The sequence below is a fragment of the Callorhinus ursinus genome, unplaced genomic scaffold, assembly GCF_003265705.2.
Source record: "Callorhinus ursinus isolate GAN/ISIS: 27379988/994484 unplaced genomic scaffold, GSC_fseal_2.0 scaffold15, whole genome shotgun sequence".
NCBI lineage: Eukaryota > Metazoa > Chordata > Mammalia > Carnivora > Otariidae > Callorhinus > Callorhinus ursinus.
This window is the reverse complement of record NW_027397077.1, coordinates 473,014-490,894: the sequence shown is the minus strand read 5'-3', so window position 1 is coordinate 490,894 and position 17,881 is coordinate 473,014. Positions and strand designations below refer to the sequence as shown.

At 51.6% G+C, this 17,881-nt stretch overlaps 1 protein-coding gene across 5 annotated transcripts in view; it reads left to right on the top strand.

The window, feature by feature from the left end:
• Positions 1 to 17,881, top strand: part of MED26 (mediator complex subunit 26) — a 53,142-nt gene that overhangs the window by 12,655 nt on the left and 22,606 nt on the right. Inside the window, exon 1 of one of the 5 annotated variants that reach the window (XM_073900934.1) lies at positions 939 to 1,185. The exons of 3 other annotated variants lie outside the window; for them this stretch is intronic. Coding sequence is in view for 1 of the 2 variants with exons in the window: in XM_073900932.1 (XP_073757033.1) it covers positions 8,635 to 8,700 (66 nt within the window). In the remaining variant the exon portion in view is untranslated. Of the gene's footprint in view, positions 1 to 938; positions 1,186 to 8,606; positions 8,701 to 17,881 lie in introns of those variants that run through there. One more of the 5 variants, XM_073900932.1, reaches the window with a different exon arrangement.

Below are 17,881 nucleotides of genomic sequence, written 5' to 3'. Positions count from 1 at the left end.
CAGACAAGCACAAGCAGTGCCTAACTGGGGAGGGTTGAGTTGGGTTGAGGGTAAAAGTTCAGGTTTAGTGGGGCCTGGGCAGGGCAGCCGCTCAGCTCACAAGTATCAGGGTTGGGGTGGCTGGTTCCCTGGAAAACTCTTCATTCTTGTTAGGACTACTTGGCCCTCCCTCTCCAGATCTCAGCCTCTCGGGGTCCTCCGGTGGTATGTGGGTTCTCTTGGAACCACAGTGGCATAGTTAGCACTCAGGCACCGAGCCTGTCCCATGTGTGTCCCATAGTTCTAGGGAGTCTGGGGATTCTGGAGGTGAGTGACAGGACCCAGGGAAAGGGGAGGGCGCTCTAGGTGTTGCTGTACTTGTGTAGCCCCTTTAGTAGGTGGTGAGCCCTTTAGGCCCAGCCCTGCAGGAGAGCACTGGTTTCCTCCCTCTTGTGGGTAAGGCCCCGGCCAGGGTGAGTCCCCCTTGCTTGGGGTTCTGAACACTGAGCACCAGCTGGGAGCCAGTGAGAGCAGCAGCTTCAGGTCCTTCTCTTGCTTCTGTCTGCCTGGACTTGGGGCAAATCACTTCCTGTTTCTGAGGCTCAGTCTCTTTTATTTGTGGCTCAGGGCTATTGGAGCCATTACCATTACCCGGTGGTGGTGTCCTGAGAGGCTGAGCATGTGGGTGCCTGGTACAATGCCCAGCTTCTGTTGAGTCACCAAGATGACCGTGAGGGAATGGGTACTATCTGTGTGATAGGTGAACAAAAGAGGGAGGGAGGTTGTCCTTGCTGGAGGCCACGCAGAAAGGGGAGAATAATCCTATCAGTGACCATAGACCTGCAGATGGAGTTCATAAAGGTTATTTTTTAATCTTCCGGCCTTAATAGAAGAAATAGGAGGACAAAAGCAGCAGCTCTTAAGGTGTCCTCTCTCTCTGCTAGGTATTATCCCGTTTCATAGAGGAGTGGAAGGCGTAGCTGGATGAGGTGGCTAGTGACCTGGCCACTGCATAGCTGATCTCAGAGCATTTGCTTTGAGACAACACTGCGAGCCTGCAGAGAGGAGAGGGGTGTATGAGAATCCCTGCGGAGGTCCTTCCTTCCTTCCAGAGAACTGCCTGGTGATGGAGATGGTCTGTGTCTGTGCTGTCCAGTGTGGTAGCTCTGAGCTGCACATGGGTGGCGAGTACCTAACGTGTGGCTGGTAAGACCAAGGAACTGACATCTAAATTTCTGTTTAATTTTAATGACCACCTGAATTAGACAGCATACTGCTGGGGCCTCAGATTACTTGTGCTTTGTGTAAGGGCTTGGGGCTGTGTTGTCTTTTTCCACATGGGAAGTGGGAGAGATGGTTGTACCTGGGCTAGCATAGGGGTGCAGAATGGGGCTCCTGTCCCTCCCTTGCCACCCACTCATCTCAGCCCCGCCCCAGCCAGACAGCTCTGGTTTTTCCAATGTCTCTAGAGCCTCTGAGCCGTATCTGCTCCGTTCATGAGGTCTTGTCTTGTGGAGAAGAAAGCCTTCTCATTTCTTTAAGTCTGGGTTGATGAATGCAGTTAACAATCAAATAGAAATCCTTTGAGCCTCCCTCCTAAGTAAAAAGAGAGATGGACAGACAGAAAAAAAGAAAGAACAGTATTTAATGTTCAAAGGTTTTGGAGAGACCTGGGTTCAAATCTCTACTGCTCTGTCTCTGAGATGTTTGTCGTTGGACAAATCACATCAAATATTTGCTGTCGTCTATATGGTGAGAACCAAACAAGCCCAACCCTACTGAAGGGCATGTTGGGCACTGGGCGTGCACAAGCCCCTCCCCCACCTCTTTGGGAATGGGGGCGGGAGCAGTTATTCTCCTGGATGAGTTATTGTAGATATTTAACTTTGGTTTTCACAGATGCTGTTCTTTCTCAAAGATAGTCTTCCCTTTAGTTAGTGTGAGCAGTGAGCAGTTACCAGACAGCATTGCATAATTTTACACATTTCTAAAAGCTCCCTGGGGGTGGGAAACAGGAAGAAATAGGTTGTAGAATAAAATCTCAGACTTGTAGAACGAAAGGCGCACTTCTTTGGAAGAGGTGCTTCAGTTGGAACTCCCAGTCAGGATTAAAACCTGTCTGGACTTTTCTGAACCCCTTTGTACTGCATTTGCGGACGAGGGTGATCAAAATAGGAATTTGTGAGTGAAATCGCCTTTAGGAAGCAACGTCCTTTCTGTATGGAGAGGGTATTCACAACTAACAGTCCTAAGATCTCAGAGACATCACCGGACAGAGAAATGTTGATGTGATTAGTAATCAGAAAATATACCTTGTGCTCAAACATGTGGGAAGAATGGCATTGGCAGGGAATCAAGACTCAAGTTCAGGCTACCCTGTTGCTGTTTTAAATCTCCGAATCTGTCTCCCACTCTGCCCGCTTCATCCCGCAGTGCCCTGCTGGCAGGACCCAGGAGCGACTTCCTAGGTCAGCCTTCTGGAAAGTCTTTGTGGAGGGAGAGGCACAGCCTCGTTGGTGCCCTTTTGCTCCTAGTAGTCTATTAACAGGTACACGATGAATTTTAATAGCAATGTTAATAGATAAATTCATGTACTAATGATTGTTGATGCCATTAATTTAACAGCATGGGAGAAGCTTAGGAAACACGGTGCATCGACAGAGGCAAGTAGCATAGAGCTGTGAAGGACAGTCCTGAAAGCTCCGTGGAAGAATGGGCAAGTCTTGCCATGATGAAGAAAAGGAGTATTTTTGTCAGCCAAGCACAACTAGGAAAGGCACAAAAACTAGAGTTTTGGATAAAATGAGAACACTTGTGTTTCTTTTTTGTTTTGCCTATGCTCCGTTGTCTTTTTAATTAAACAGTAAAAAAATGAAAATAAAAGTAGACTGCTTTAGCCTGAAGAGCACTCGAGAACTATTGAGAGCAATCAGATGTGGAGTGGGCGCGGGGAGGTGTGTACTGCAACCAGCAGAGAGGGTAGAGTTCTTTCTCGAGTGTATCCGGGAGGTTCAGAGCAGCGGCATGCGACGCTTTGCCCTCGTCAGGGCCGCCGGTCCCGTTCGTGCTCTCAAAGGATTGGGCTCCAGCCCACCAGGACAAAGGGGACGTGCGCGGACTTGTGGGTTTTACTCATCGCAGTCAGTGGAGCCAGGCCCGTGGCTCTCGTAAACTCCTGCTGTTTGTGCTTCCTGCTCTTTGCCACCTTACTGTGTCCAGTCCATCTGTAAGTCCTAGCGGCTCTACCGCCGAATGTCTCTTCTCCATCTCTGTTGTGTGCCTGGCCATCTCCCTCTTGGGAAACTTCCTTCTTGCTCCTTCCAAACCAGTATCAGACCTCATCACTCTGCCAGTTAAGATCTTGTGCACTCAGACATCCCACTCCTTATTATCATCATCTACAGGTGCTCTGTGACTTGGACCCTTCTTTCCTTCTATCCTCAATGTGTACTTCCCTGTCCCTCATTCATGAGTGTCCTCAGATCTGGCCATCAGACTCCTTCAGGTCTCTCCTGGCCGCCCCTTGTAAAGAGTCCCGTCCCCTCCTTGCTGTGTCGCGCTGCTGCCAGATGCTCTCGTCATGGCACGCGTAGGAAATGATGGTGTCCACACAGTGCTCTGGGGGAACAGTCCAAGTGGGACTGGAGGGAAATACTCGAGCGTGGCATTTCTTCAGTGTGATTATGAGAAAAATGAAGGATAAAGCGTTAGGGAATGTGTAAAATAATTAACTCGTATTGACTTTCTAAGTAATGTCATTAATTTTTACAAGAGGGAGTGCTATGTCCATGAACCTGACTTCTGTTATGTTAGGTTGGATTTTTTCACTTGACTCTAACAATCATGGTAGAGAAATTCTGTTTGCATGTGCAGGTGATGAAACTTAAAGCCAATTTTTAGTAAACATTCAGTAATTGGCAAGAATCGCTATATCTAATGAATCCAGGTTCTTCCCTCTTTTCATGTTTGCTTGTAATGTTTAAATACAGTAATTATGCAAATGGATTTTCATTTCATTCAAACTTTATTTCAGGTTCTTTGAAGTAATGTACTAATTTACTCTGTGGTGTGTCAGTAAATGTTTGGCAACTGGCCTTTTCTGGAAAAAAGTATGCATACACGTATACATGTAGGTTTATACATTTGACAAACAGGATGGGTAGTATACAGTTCACAAATAATAGAATACACAGTCCTCTTTATTGTCAATTCTGTGTACCAGTTGTTTCACAGATTGCTTTCCTTGATTTTTGATCTTTTGTATCTGTAGTTAACTTATGAGTGTAGTTCTGACATGAATGTCGATTGATAGTTTTGTTTATGTTAATGCTGAATTAGATAATAGTTTTCAAATACTAGAAGGCTATTTCCTTGTTCCTTTGTGGTATTCCTAATGTAATGGCTACAGGCATGACACACTTTTAAATTTAATCTGCATTATTAACATTTTCTCCATCACTTTCTTAAATCTAAACCCAGGGGTTGGCAAACTATTTCTGTAAAGGGCCAGATGGTAAATATTTTGAGCCATAGAGTCTGTCACAACTCTGCCGTTATTTATAGCACAGAAGCAGCCATAGACAATATGGAAATGGATGGGTATAACTGTGTTCCAATAAAACTTTATTTACATAGCTGATTTTATGTTATTTGAGTTTTATCTTGATAAAAAATATAAAATGAAAAAAAAACTTTATTTACAAAAACAGACATTGGACTGGATATGGCCCAGGAGTGATTAAGCCCTGATTTGTAGTGTTTGCCAATTTCCACGGTGTAAATACTTTCACTGTGGCTGGTTTCTGGCCACTAACATGATGTCACCACACATGGAGTTGGGAAGAGATGCCTCAGTAGAACACCATTTTCTCCCTTTGGATGCAATAGTCATGAATAAACTCAAAAACCTAGATAATAGTAACGTGGCAAAATAAGTAGGAGGTTATGAGTTGTATTTCATCTTTGTTTTTAATACAGCTCGTTGTGAGCCTCTGTCATTACATTTTTCACAGTGGCTGTGTTTAACGGCTGGCCCCCAAGATTCCTGGAAGTTTCACCCCAGGCTCTCGTGGGTTGGTGTGAGTGGGCTCCAGCCCAGTCCTGGGTAGAGTGCCCCCTCCTAGCCAGTGTGGACCCTGGCTGCAGGCCACAGGCTCTTGGTCCAAGCTGGCCCTCACTGCCTTTGCAGTGGGCGGCCGGCTGGTGTGGCTCTCCTGGGTCAGAGGCTGTGCTGGGAGCCCCTCAGGGGCGTGCGGTGAGCCAGCTGCCTGACGGTGGGGTGGGGCCAGAACTCTTCAGATCCTGTGCTGTCCTGCTTCTCTGTAGCCTCTGGGGCTGAGGTGCCCACCTCTCCTGGCCCAGCGGTCAGCAGAAGCCTTCCCGTAACATGCCGCATGGTTATTTTTTCATAGCTTTTGCTACACTCACATGGTCCTGTTCGCCTGTCTGTTGTCGGCCTTCCCTGACATGTGTGGAAGTCCCATAAGCTCTCTCTGTTCCCTGACTTCCTCCTTCCTCACCACGTGCGCAATACATTTTATTTTCCCCGTAAATAGATAGCTGCTGAGTGAACGCTCGTGTCTGGTCTCTGCTGGCTGCAGTGGTTGGCAGTGTGCAGTCCAGATGGGTTTGGGCTTCCCCGTCCACGGTTTCCTTGATGTTAGAGACAAGCGTTCCTTCTGGGTGTGTGTGGGGTGCCCTGCCCACTGGAATGGAGCAACTCCATCTTCTGGCTACTTTCCCCTCCCAGATCAAGGAGTCGCTGTTGCTAACCTCCCCACTGGGCCATAAAAGTTGCTCTAGGTTTCAGCGTGGCTAATGCCTATATTTGTTTCCACTCCCTCAAAAAAGGAAAGAATGAAACCTAAACCCAGTGCGTCTTGAGACTGCTGTGTGCCGATGGTGCGGGCCACGTTGACAGGGCCAGACAGCTTCAGAGAGTCCAGAGGCTCAGTGGTCCCTCCCCTGCTGGTTGCAGGGCCCCCCCACATCCCGGCTTTACAGAGAGTCATGCTGCCACGTCAGTGAGATGGCAGGACTGGCCCAGCTTGCAGACTTGTGTCATTCCTAATTAGGCGAAGGTGTTTGTGCTTTTGGGAACCCAGTCCCAAAGCCATCACATCCCTGGTCCTGTAGGGAGGAGAGCGGGTAGCAGCCCCCGAGAAACCAATCCATTGCCGCCTCCAGACGCGCCCGCGCCCAGGCGGGCCCAGGCCTGTAGAGCCCTGGTGACCCGCTAAGGATGAGGTGGAGTCACCCGTGCGCTCTGTCAAGCTGCCTGCTGGGCTGGTGATCTGACACCCATCCCTTTGCAGGGAGACGGAAGTGAAGAAGTGTGTGTGTGAGTTAGGTGAGCAAGGAAGGAGGAGAGCTGGCCCCACTGAATGACAGATTTGCTAAGAGTTGGATAAGAAGACATGTGAAAGGGTGCTTTGTCACTAAGAGCCCCGTGCGGCCTTCAGCTGTTTTCTTTCCGAGGGGCTTTCATTGGCAGGATGAGCCCTGTGGCTCTGTCCTTCCTGGCACTGTGGGATCTGGGCTGGTGCTCTTCTCCCTGGGCCTCTTCCACCTGACCCCTTCCTCTGTCACCCTGGCATCTCCTCCATCCCCAATGCTCCTCTGAGCCCCTCCCCTCTCTGGGAGTGCCAGCCGGCGCCAGCACGGAGACTCTGCTCCTGGCCCGCCTCGGCAGCTTGGAGGTGCCATCTCTCGGCTGGTGCCCTGTGCCAGTCCCATCTGCAGCTGCTCGCTGTCTGGGGGGGATGTGTGGACACTTACTGCAGATGGGTGCTGGCAGAGGCCAGTGGAATTTCCTGTACCTCCTCCTGTGAGGCAGCCTCCTGGGCACTCTCTTTTACACCCATTTCTTCTTTTTATTCAGTGGGTCATTTTGGCCTGCAGGCTGCCTCTCAGTCTCAGGACCCCAGGGTCTGGCCCAAAGTCCTGCCCATGCTGGGGATTCAAACTCTGTGTGGGCTGTGTCACTTTGAGCAGGAATCTTGTTTCTGAGTCTCTGTTTCTGAATCTGTAGAATGCTCTACGCCAGTGCAGCTCTGGGACTTTGTGGGACAGTGCCCCTAGAGTGGCGGCACAGTGTGGAGCCTGCAGTAAACGCAGGAGGTGGTGGTGGATGGTGTCTAGGTCAGGAGGCCTCGCTGTGATTCCTTCCCTGTCCCCATAGCCAGGGCGACTGTATTTCTTATCCTCCATACCAGGACACTTTTAGAGTGAACAAGACACTATTAAAAGTTACACTGGACAACAGGTGTAAACATGTATTCTGGCAAACCAGGTCTAGAGTCACCTTCCACGCCCTGCTGTCTCTGTTTGAAAGCTGATGCCCCCATGTGCAGCCCCCTGCAGATCCAGAATGTACCCTCTGCAGAACCAACTCCGGCGACTCAGAGCCCCCCAGATCCTTGGTGAACTCCCCAGCCTGCACATCCAGGTGTGGCCTGTGCTCTTGGGCCTTCCTTCGCCCTATCCTCTGCCTAAAATGTTGTGATTCCTTTTCTTTTCACTGATCTGTCAGTACACAAGCAATAAATACAGTTTTCTTTTAAAATGTTAAGTGTTTGAGTTACAGCTAAGGCCACTTTGGCCTCTGTCACTGATGCAGTTTCTTCTGTCACTCTGGAGGGAACCACTGTCATGAGTCTGGAGTATGTCTTTGTGTGTAGAGATACATCCTAGAACACCATGCATGGTTTTTAAATAAATGCTGGCACACAAGTCTGTCATTTTGAAGGCAGCTCATTTCCCTCAGCATGTCCCGGCTCTCTGTCTTTGTTATGTATGAATATAATTCATTCCTTTAACTGCAGCATAATATTCTGTGATCATATCTGTTTCATTGTCATGGAGCTTGCTCCCAAAATTTATTAATAAAACAGTGCTATGGGAGTATTTGTGTGCATGTCTCCACTGAGTCTCTCAGACAGAAACATGTGGAGTGCTGGTTTTCGCGGTGGCAGATGTGACGGGGCAACTTCTGCAGGGGCCCCCTGTGGGCAGGGCAGAGCGGGCAGCCTCCTCCGTAGCTCTGCTCAGAGCTGGTGCTGGAAGGATGGGGAACAGGGAGAGGCAGCATCCTGCACTGCCACAGGGCCCTGTGAGCACTGCCTGGAGCCTCACTGGGCCCAAGACCTTCCTTGAAGCCAAGCCATCCCTCTCCCCTGCTCTTGTTTCTCAAAAGCTGAGCTTAGGTGTGAGAGGGCAGGTGTGGGGTGGAGCCCGAGGTCATGTCTATCCCTGACACACAGAAGCAGCCAGTGTTAAGGCCTTGCTGTTTATTCACGGGGAGACTGCTGAGGTCTGTTGCCCTGGATCTTCTGCAGCCCCTGTCATATGTCACTTGAGCATTCAGGAAAGCCCCCAAGCACTCAGGAGCACATCTGATTTAGCAGGAGTCCGGAGAGGTGGTGATTGCAATGATTCCCATTGCACGGATCGGGACCCCCAGTTGGCCAGCACTTTACCATGCACTGGGCAGATCCTCACACAATCCCACGGGAGGGCAATTGCCCCCTTTTAGAGACACAGAAGCTGATGACCTTACAGTAGAAGGTTCTGGGTTCCATGCCCCGCCCCTTCACTCCTTTGGCTGCCCCATCCAGTTGCATATGCGGCACTTGTCAGCCACAGTGCTGTGTGAGCATGAACAGGGTGACAGGGTGTAGTGGCTCAGTGCACAAGAGGAGCAGAGGAATGCCGGTCGATGAGGTGGGTGGGGTGAACCAGGGGGAGGACTGGAGGGAGGGCAGTCCAGGCAGAAGGACCTCCCAGGAGCTCAGGCGTGCTGAGGCTTCTTTCACTAGGGCCCCAGAGCTGTTTTTGAATGGAGCGTGGAAAGGTTGCTGGTGGAGCTGTGGGCGGGCTGGCCTGGGAGATGTGGCATTCAGGTGTGGCAGCTGCCTCCCCAGCCCGGGTGGGAGGATCCCAGCTGCCAGCCTTGGGATCTGTTCAGACATGGTTGAACGGAGGGGCTGGTTGGGGACGGCACCTGGTCCCAGATGTCACGCTGGGCGTGAGGGAGACCGTGTACCTCTGCCCGCTTCTGAGCACTCAGGATATGAGGACTGAGGAGTGAGGTGTGTTCCTTTCAGTCACATTTTAATGTCTCTGGGGTCAGGCTGTGAATTGGCACCATTTGTCTCTCAGTGGTTAGTGATACACTGGTGCATCTCAGGGTAGGTGAAACGGGTGGCCGATGAGCAGTCTGTGCTCAGAACCTTGGGAAGTGAGTGAGCTAAGGGACACATGTCATTGGGACAGTGCCACAATAGTTTCCTGGCATCCAGCTGCATCCCTCCCTTCCTGCCCTGTCCCTCTCCTCAGATGAGCCCTGAGCCCCTGGGTCCTGCCTCAGGGTCCCCCTTCATTTCACATCCACCCCATCTTGCCTGTCACCATCTCACTGTATGGGGCCGGCCAGCACCTACAGATTTCTCTCTGCTTCAGCTCTGAGCTCTCCGCCAGGCAGTTGGATCCAGCTATTTAAAACTGCAGTCCGATCTGAGCGTGTCACTCCTTGCTCTGAGCGTGGCCTGGGGTCCATTATGTGACCTGCCATGGCCCTCCTCTCACTCTCATCTGGTGTTCCCTGTACTTGTGCTACTGTGTGCCCCCGACCCTTTGCTCCCGACTTGACCTGACGAGTCCTCGCCTTCCTGGTCTGGCCTGCAGACTGCTGCTCACTCTTCAGGTCTCCTCAGAGACGCCCTCCGTCCCGCTCCTTGGAGGCCTCAGAATATCCTGAACAGCCCACAGCCCCGCCTGCCTGCCTGCCCAGCCAGTCGCACCGGGAGTGCCTTCAAGGCCATGCTGCGCTTTATCTGTGTATTTCTGGGAGAGGTGGTGGAGCATGCGGTGAAGAGCCAGGTTTTGGTTGCCAGGCTGCTGGGGCCCCAACCCAGCTGTGTGACCTCAGGCAGAATAGGTGACCTCGGTGTGCCCTAACTTCCTCCCTTTAAAAAGGGGCTGATAGAGCCTGACCCCTTTGGATAGTAATTTGTAGAGCTATGTGTGTAAGAATTTCTTTTCTTTCTTTCTTCTTTTTTTCTGTTTTTTTTTTTTAATTTAATTTTTTGTGTGTAGTAAGAATTTCTTAATCAAGTAGTGCCTATTTTGCCTTATTGAGGCTCTTCATAGTACATCTTCCAGGCAAAGCTCCCACAATAAGCAGTGCCTGCAGGCTTGTCATTGGGAGTGACAGACTGGGGGGTGGGGACCCAGAGACCACCTCATGCTTGGTGGGGGGGCACTATTAGAGTTGCAGTGAGAAGGAGGCCTTGGAAGCAAGAAACCTGGGGAGCTGATTGCGGCTTAGAAAGCAGGGCCAGGACTTTCTGACAGGGCCTCTGGGGTCTGGGTGTGTGGGTGTGTGGGTGTGTACCCCCCCCACACACACACACGTATATGGCATGTGTGGTATTTAGTGTTTTTGTGTCTCAGAGTCTGGGGTCTGGTGTGTGTGTGTATGTACGTGGCATGTGTGGTATTGAGTGTTTGTGTGTCTCAGAGTCTCGGTCAGACACTCAGAGAGGCAGGGGCCCCCTTTGGGTGTTGTTGGCAGATGTGCAGTTAGAGGAACTCAGGGGAGGGGGAGATCGCTGGGTATAACTGAAGAGGGTAGGCCATGCTCCCCCTGCACGCCAGTGCTCAGTGGTCTACCTGCCCTGAGCTCTGGGTTTAAAGAAGATTGTGAGGCCAGATCCAATTTCAGGAGCAAGGGGCCCTGGTCAGTGATCAGCGAAGGGCAGGCAGGGTGTATCTGCTGTTCCTTCACTCAGCCTGGTGGGGAATCCAGTGTTACCCAAGAGGGAGGCAGAAACAGAGCCGGTGCCCCTTTGGCAAGTGGTGCTTAGTGCCCTTTGGTGGAGAGACTCCCGCATAGGGCCCCAGGGCGTGAGTTTTGTACACGCTGCAGTCCTCAGAGCACCTATGAGCTGGATGGTGCTGTCCCCCCAGGGCACAGATGAGGCCTGAAGTGACTGGCCCTGCCCCGTGGCAGGGTGCTACAGCAGAACCCCAGTTCCAGCCCAAGGCTGACAGGGAGAAGGGAAGCAGTGCCAGCAACACGTGGAGGGGCTTTGGGTACAGACGGGCAGTAGGGACTTTGGCCAAGGGACTCAGATGGGCTCAGAACACTCCTCAGGGGAGATGGGAACTGCAGCTCAACTCATCCCCCTCCACCGCCTACCCGTGGGGCACCTCAGCTTCTACAAGGCAGGCTGAGCTTGGAGTTCCCAAACCAATGTCTGGCATAGCAGGCCTCTGCCTGCCTCTTTCTCCTGGCCTCCCAGTGCCCCTTACCTCCCCCCGTTCCGCATCTGTGCATGCCTATGATTCTGCACCCCCCATTCTTCCCTCCTGAGCCTCATGCTCATGAAGACCTCTCTGCAGTGCCTTCCCTGGAGCCCTGCTGGTACACTCGCCTGTCCCCACCACCAGGATGGTTCTCTGTGAGCCAGGTCTTGAGGACAGGCCCCCCCCCCCCCCCCCCCCAAACCCGCCCAAAACAGGGCCCGGAAGGGGGGCAGAAGAAAGGCCCCCCCCCCCCCCCCCCGAGGAGGCCCCAACCAAAGTCCTAGGGAAACAGGGAGGAGTGAGAAGATCCCCTGGTCAGGAGTTTGGCAGAAGCAGAAATGCTTCAGTGTCTGACTGGTTTTTTTCTGGTTCTCCTCACCTTAATGTGGGATTTAGGGTCAGAAAAAGTGTTTAATATAAGCATGGTCTTGCTCTTCCCTCCTGTTGCTGCTGCCCAGAAGAAGTCCCACTCTTCTGCTTCCTCTAGGGCCTGGAGATATTTTGTGTCATATTTACGATCTTTTCTGTGAGATGTGTGGCATCTGTTTTGGAGGGGCAGAGACTCAGGCTCCTCTGTGAGTTGATGAGGCCGCCAATAAATAAAGGCTGTGGGCTGGGGGATCAGTATTGCCCGCCATGGAGAAGGGCTTTATGGGTTTGTTGGAGGTGAACATGTTTTATTTTTTTAAAGACTTTATTTATTTGACAGAGAAAGACAAAGCGAGAGAGGGAACACAAGCAGAGGGAGTGGGAGAGGGAGAAGCAGGCTCCCCGCGGAGCAGGGAGCCCGATGCGGGGCTCGATCCCAGGATTCTGGGATCATGACCTGAGCCGAAGGCAGATGCTTAACGACTGAGCCACCCAGGTGCCCAAACATGTTTTAGTTTGATAGCTGTGCATTTATTGTAATGGTACTAGAAAAAATGTAACCTGCTTCCCAAAGCCCAGGTACTATTGTTCAGGACAAGAGTGAAGTGGGAAAAGTGTAAAGCGTAAGCCTTCAGGTGGCACTTGGAACCCTGGCCTGACTAGAGCGATCTCTCTCCAAGGCTTCTTCCTGCTTCAGGGTCCAGGGTGGCACGGACCCCCCTCCAGGAGCTTTCTGGGGATGTGTGTGGGGCTCAGGAAATTTGAGTGGGATCCAGGATTTGGTATCAGTTGTTTCTTGCAGTCGGTATAGTGTATTTTTTATTACTTCTGTTTTGTTTATTGCAGTCGTTAGATTTCTGTTCATTAAGTGTCTGAGTTTTCAGCTACTGCTGAACTCGTACTGATATGTTTGTTAGCACATTTTCTCCCTTGCAGTTAGTTCTAATGCTTATTACAGATGATCAACATAGCTTGGCAGGCCTGATGTGCTGGTGTCGGAAGTGATGTCATCTTCATCATTTGTGTTGCAGGTGGCCTGGGGTCTGTGGACCCATGGGGCTGTGGGGCAGCAAGCCAGGGGCCTAGCTCTGGAACAGCCCAGGAGACTGGGACTGTTGTCCAGTGCCATGCAGCTTGCATAGTTCAGCAGCTGTCAGAAGGTGTGCAGAGGATGCTAATTGTTGATGTGACTTCTCAGTGGTAACAGGTTTCGTGAATTTTATTTGCTGTGTTGGGAGAGAGAAAAACAAGGGTTCTCATGTGGGGCATGCTATCAGCAGGTGCTGCTGAGTTAATGAAGACTATGAGGCAGGCAGGGCCCCCTCACCATTGTGTCCCCAGAACCCACATGGGACCTGGATCAAAAGGGATAGTTTGTGTTTGGATTGGCCTGGGCCTAGGTCTGGGACGGGCCTGGGCTCTGGTCGCTCCAAGGAGGAAGCTTTAAAACAGCCTCAGAAAGTGGCCATGTGGTGACACCACAGGACTATGGGACAGATGATGGCTGCAGGGCCCTAAGAAGCTCATGGAGTCAGGGGCACCTCTCTGCGCCAGTGGGAACTGGAGAGGGCAGACTCAGGGGAGGCAGTTTCAGTGTGCTTTCTCCAGTGTTTTCAGTGTCACTTTTTTGAAAAGGAACTTGTCCTAATGCTTGTATATGCGTGATTATCTTAGTTGGTTGCTTCCAATTTCTAATCTTAAATATATGGACATTAAGCAACAGTGGGAAGTTAACGTCTTGTTTCCAAAGAAATAGATTGCCAAGATAGACTTTAAAAAGTAGAAACGTTAGAAAATTTGTTATACCAGGATGCAGTTTATAGGGTAGCAGCACCAGAGAGAGCCCTTGGATTTGGAGTCAGACGGGTGTGGGTTCAGATCTTGCTTCACCTCATCTGGCCTTGCGCAAGTTCTACTTCTCTGAGCCTCTGTCTCCTCATCTGTGAAATGAGAATTAAACCTGCCTTTGAGGCTGCTCTGAATAGAGATTGTGGCCGCCAGCTGGTAATGCTGGGCACAAAGATGGGAACAGCGGCCAGGGTTGTCATCCCAGGCTCTGGCTCACCTGCTGTTCACAGGTCCTAAAAGTACTCAGAGCTCCCGGAGAAGGGGAGCCAGGTGCTGCCACCGTCTGGGTGATGTCTGGTGGACATGCTCAAGGGCTCATGCTAGCTGTCTTCATGGGCCTGGCGGTACTTGTTACCTCTGACGTCCTCCATCACATGGGCACGAAAGGGCTAGCTAGTCTCTTGGTGCACAGTGTACGGGATTCAGACCGCGTGGTGGAGTTTCCGTCCTCTTGTGGGGTTTGAATCTGCATTGCTTTAGGCTGACTCAGTTCATGGCTAGTTGTTTTCAGGTTTGGGGTTGTAGCATGGTGTGCCACACAGGGGTCACTGGCTGAGCGGTGGGGTAGACAGGAAGGGACAGCAAGCCATCATACCCTGTTCAGGGCCTCACTTTGCCGAACATACCCAGAAGAGTCTCTAGAAATCCCACCCCAGATCCTATCGCCCCCGTTCCTTTTTGGAGGAGTACAAGAAAGTGATGTCAGGGTGGGGTGAGATCTGCTTCTGTTACTTCGGCTTCAAGCCTCCTGGCTTGCCCAGATTCCCAAGAATGTCCCTAGCCCTGTGACATCGCGTCCGTGCAGGCATGTCATTGCCCTATTGGGAAGAGGAACAGTCTCACTGATAATGTGCCTGTCTCCCTAGCAGCTGGGTGGCGGGAGCCCAGTTCTCTCTGTATGTCTGTGCAGGGAGGTGGCTTCAGTGCCGGACCTGGAGGATCGCCTGCACTGGGTCCTCTTTCCTTCCCCCTCTGGCCACCAACATCTGGAGACACACTGCCATACTCACGCAGAGCTGATGGATGGTTGACGAGAGCAGGATAACAGCCCGGACAACCTGCGTGCGGCTTTGTCAGGCAGGTGGGCCCACCTCTCTGGGACCCTTTGCTTTCTTCCTCCCCTTGGCAATGGGGTCATCGCATTGTGTAAGCTGAGAGTCAAAAACAGTTGGGCAATACCAGTTGCCATTGAAGTATTTGGACCCTTGGAGCAAATTGTAATACCTGGGAGAAAAATGAGAGAAGGCAGTTGCATGTGTGAAGATGTTCATTTCAACATTGATTGCAGTAGGAGAACCCAGAAGGAGATGGTATGTCCAGCAGTTGGAGAAGGTCAAGGAAATTATGATGCATTGATGAAACATTGAGCTGTTAAACCTCATCATTATATGGGCTCCTGGGTGGCTCAGTCGTTAAGCGTCTGCCTTTGGCTGGGGTCGTGATCACAGAGTCCTGGCTGGGGTCAAGTCCCGCATTGGGCTCCCTGCTCAGTGGGAAGCCTGCTTCTCCCTCTTTCCCCCCTGCTTGTGTTCCCTCTCTCGCTGTCTCTCTCTCTCTGTCAAAAAATAAATAAAATCTTTTAAAAAAAATCATCATTATAAAGATTATGTAGCAACAGGAGGAAGTAAGGGTTAAATGAAAAGAGAAAATAGCATCTGTAACGCAGTTTCAACTGCCTAATTGTCGCTTGCTTGGGACGAGTTTGGGAAAGTCACCCACAGAAACGTTGCCATGGCTCGTCATTGGGGATGCTAGGGCCTCAGGGAAGACAGTGCTGCAGAGTTTGGCCTTTGGGGTCAGACCTGAGCCATGTTGGTATCTACCTCTTGGGCTGTTGGGCGTTCAAGGACACACATGTTACAAAGATGGGGGCTCGGAAGATGCTCTCAGAGGAGAGGAAAACCAAAGGGGTTGAGGAGACTTGGCGTGAAGAGTTATGGAGCCATATGCAGGCATGTTCAGAGCGCCGGTCACAGTTGGCTAGAGGTGGGCTCAGGCCCGCTGTATCAGGGGGTTGAAATGAGAGTGTAAAGAAGACACACTTAGGGGTTAGTGTGGGTGGGTTTGTTGAGAGGTGCAGTGCCTGCCGCAGGGGAGGAAAAAGGGGCCTGTCTAATGGGCTTCAGGCTCGTCTACTCTGCCCGTGCAGCTGCTCCCAGCACACAGTCTTGCAGGAGCAGGGTCTGTTGTGGGCGGGGGAGTTGGCCATGGCCTGTGGACACCCTGAGTGCCTCGGAGATGCGGGAGAATACCCACCAGGTGGGCGGGTGGGGTCCAGATGTGGCACCTGGGCTTGCAGTGCACATTTGGAGCTGCCTGAGGTGGGACTGTCCGGGACTCCCTGAAGTGGAGACAGAAGGGAAGGATGTGGGGCTGGGGCTCGAGGATCGCTGGGTGGAGGGAGATGAGGCTTCGGAGGGGCTGCCCGGAAGAACTGCTGTTGAGAGATGAGAGGTGGCCAGGCTGACAGCTCCTCGGCTTTAGGCTTTGGTGACAGGTTTCCCAGGCAGAGCCGTTTTGGTGTAGTGACAGGTAGAGATCCTTTTTAGTGTTATCGTGGGTTGTAGTAAAATCCTGCCTTCTGTTTCCTCCCTCAGTTGCACTACTGCATTTTTTCTTGCTGTGGCCGACTGTGTTTGGTTACCCAGCTGTACGGTGAGGATGAAAAGGGGAAAAAACAGACTTAAGACAACACGTCAAAAAATAAGTTTAAAATATTGAGGAAGTGATGTTAGCAAATGATAACGTAGAAGGAAATATAGTGAAAAGCGAAATCCTCTCTGTTCCCAGTACTGCTCAGCATTCTTTGCCTGCAAGCATTTAAGACAAGGAAAAGCTGCTGCAGGGCTTCTCCTGGAGCCCAGCCGGGGCCCCTGCTTTCCTTGGACCTTGGTAAAGGGGACCTTGAGGCTCACTGCAGGGCCTTGTCCTCTGACACTCAGCCATGGGGCAGGCTCCTGGCCCCAGGGTCAGTTTTGCTGCCCCTTGCCCTCCTGTGAGAGGCAGGTAGTCTGGAGCGAGGCAGGAAGTGCTGCAGGAGTCCGCTCCAGCCCCCTGGGCTGCTGTTGAGCCCTCGGGTGGCGTTCCCCTTTGAGGCCTCCAGCAGGGAAGGTGGGGAGGAAACAGTTGATTTGGTTCCTGGTGGCAAGTGGCCTCGGGAGCTGTGGGGACCCTCCACTGTGTCCTCATCCTCTACCAGCAACCTTCCACTCGTCTGCCATGCCACGCGGGGCCACCACCTTGGGGATAATGCTGTCACTCGAGTTACCACGGTGGATTGTGATGTTTGGTTTCCGTGTTCCTTTTATGTCTGGCTTTGCAAAAACCTCACATGGCTTCTTTTCTCCCTCCTTATGTAACCCTTTGGAATAATTTCAGGGTTGCCAAGAAGGTAAGTTGGAGAAAATATTTGTGGTTGTAGTAACTTCCAGGCCACTGTATTGAAAATGAAAGACTCCCCAAAGCCATTGAGTCCTGCTGAGCAAATATTTTTGCCTAGAGGAGTAACAAAGTCTGTGCCACCCCAGCCACAGCCTCAGGGGACAAGAACAGCCACACACACCCCCCCTTGCCTTGGCTTTCCCTCTGCCCCCCCCCCCCCCCGCCCCCAATCCCCAGACAATGGTGCCTTTTGCCTTGTTCTTTGTAGGGATGTGTGAAGACCACTGAGAGTCACCTCCCTCTTCCTATGACCTTCGGGAGGTGGGTGACCAGTGCAGGTGACAGCTAGAAATGGGACACGGCATGTTTGCTTTCTGGACACCAACTTGGTGACAGCAGATTCCGACTTGCCACAGAGGGAGACCTTTGAGATACTTGTAATATTGGAAGAAACATGGTGCCTCTCAACTGAGGATAGTAAAATGGGACCTCATTCATCTATCCCTTTGTTTGTTCGTTTGTTCACTCATTCATTCAGTCACTCACTTTTCCAGTCCCTACTCTGTTCCAGGCACTGTTCTAAGCACTGAGGAGGTGACAGTGAATAAGACCAAGGCCCCTGCTCTTGTGGAGCCTTCCTGCAGGTGGGGGGCACCTGCGGACAACAAGTAGGAGGGTGAACGACACGCTGGAATGTTGTGGGGGTGAAGGCTCAGGGAAGACAGAGGAAGCATGTGGGCTGCTCGCAGCCCTGCTCGCTCTCCCCTGCCTAGCTACTCTCCTAGGAAAGGGTGAGCTTGTCAAAGCTCCTGGCCAGGGTTAAGGTGGTGGGTTGGCCTTACTTTCTGCACAGCTGGGGGAGGAGCGCCCTTCTAGGTAGGGTCCTTGGCACCAGGTTCCTGGGTCTGTGAGGTGTGGCCGAGGGTTGTTGAAGTCCTTTCCTCTTTGAGAACTTGTGCTTTTTCCCCTTGCGGGTCATGAGACCTGGCAATAGGTA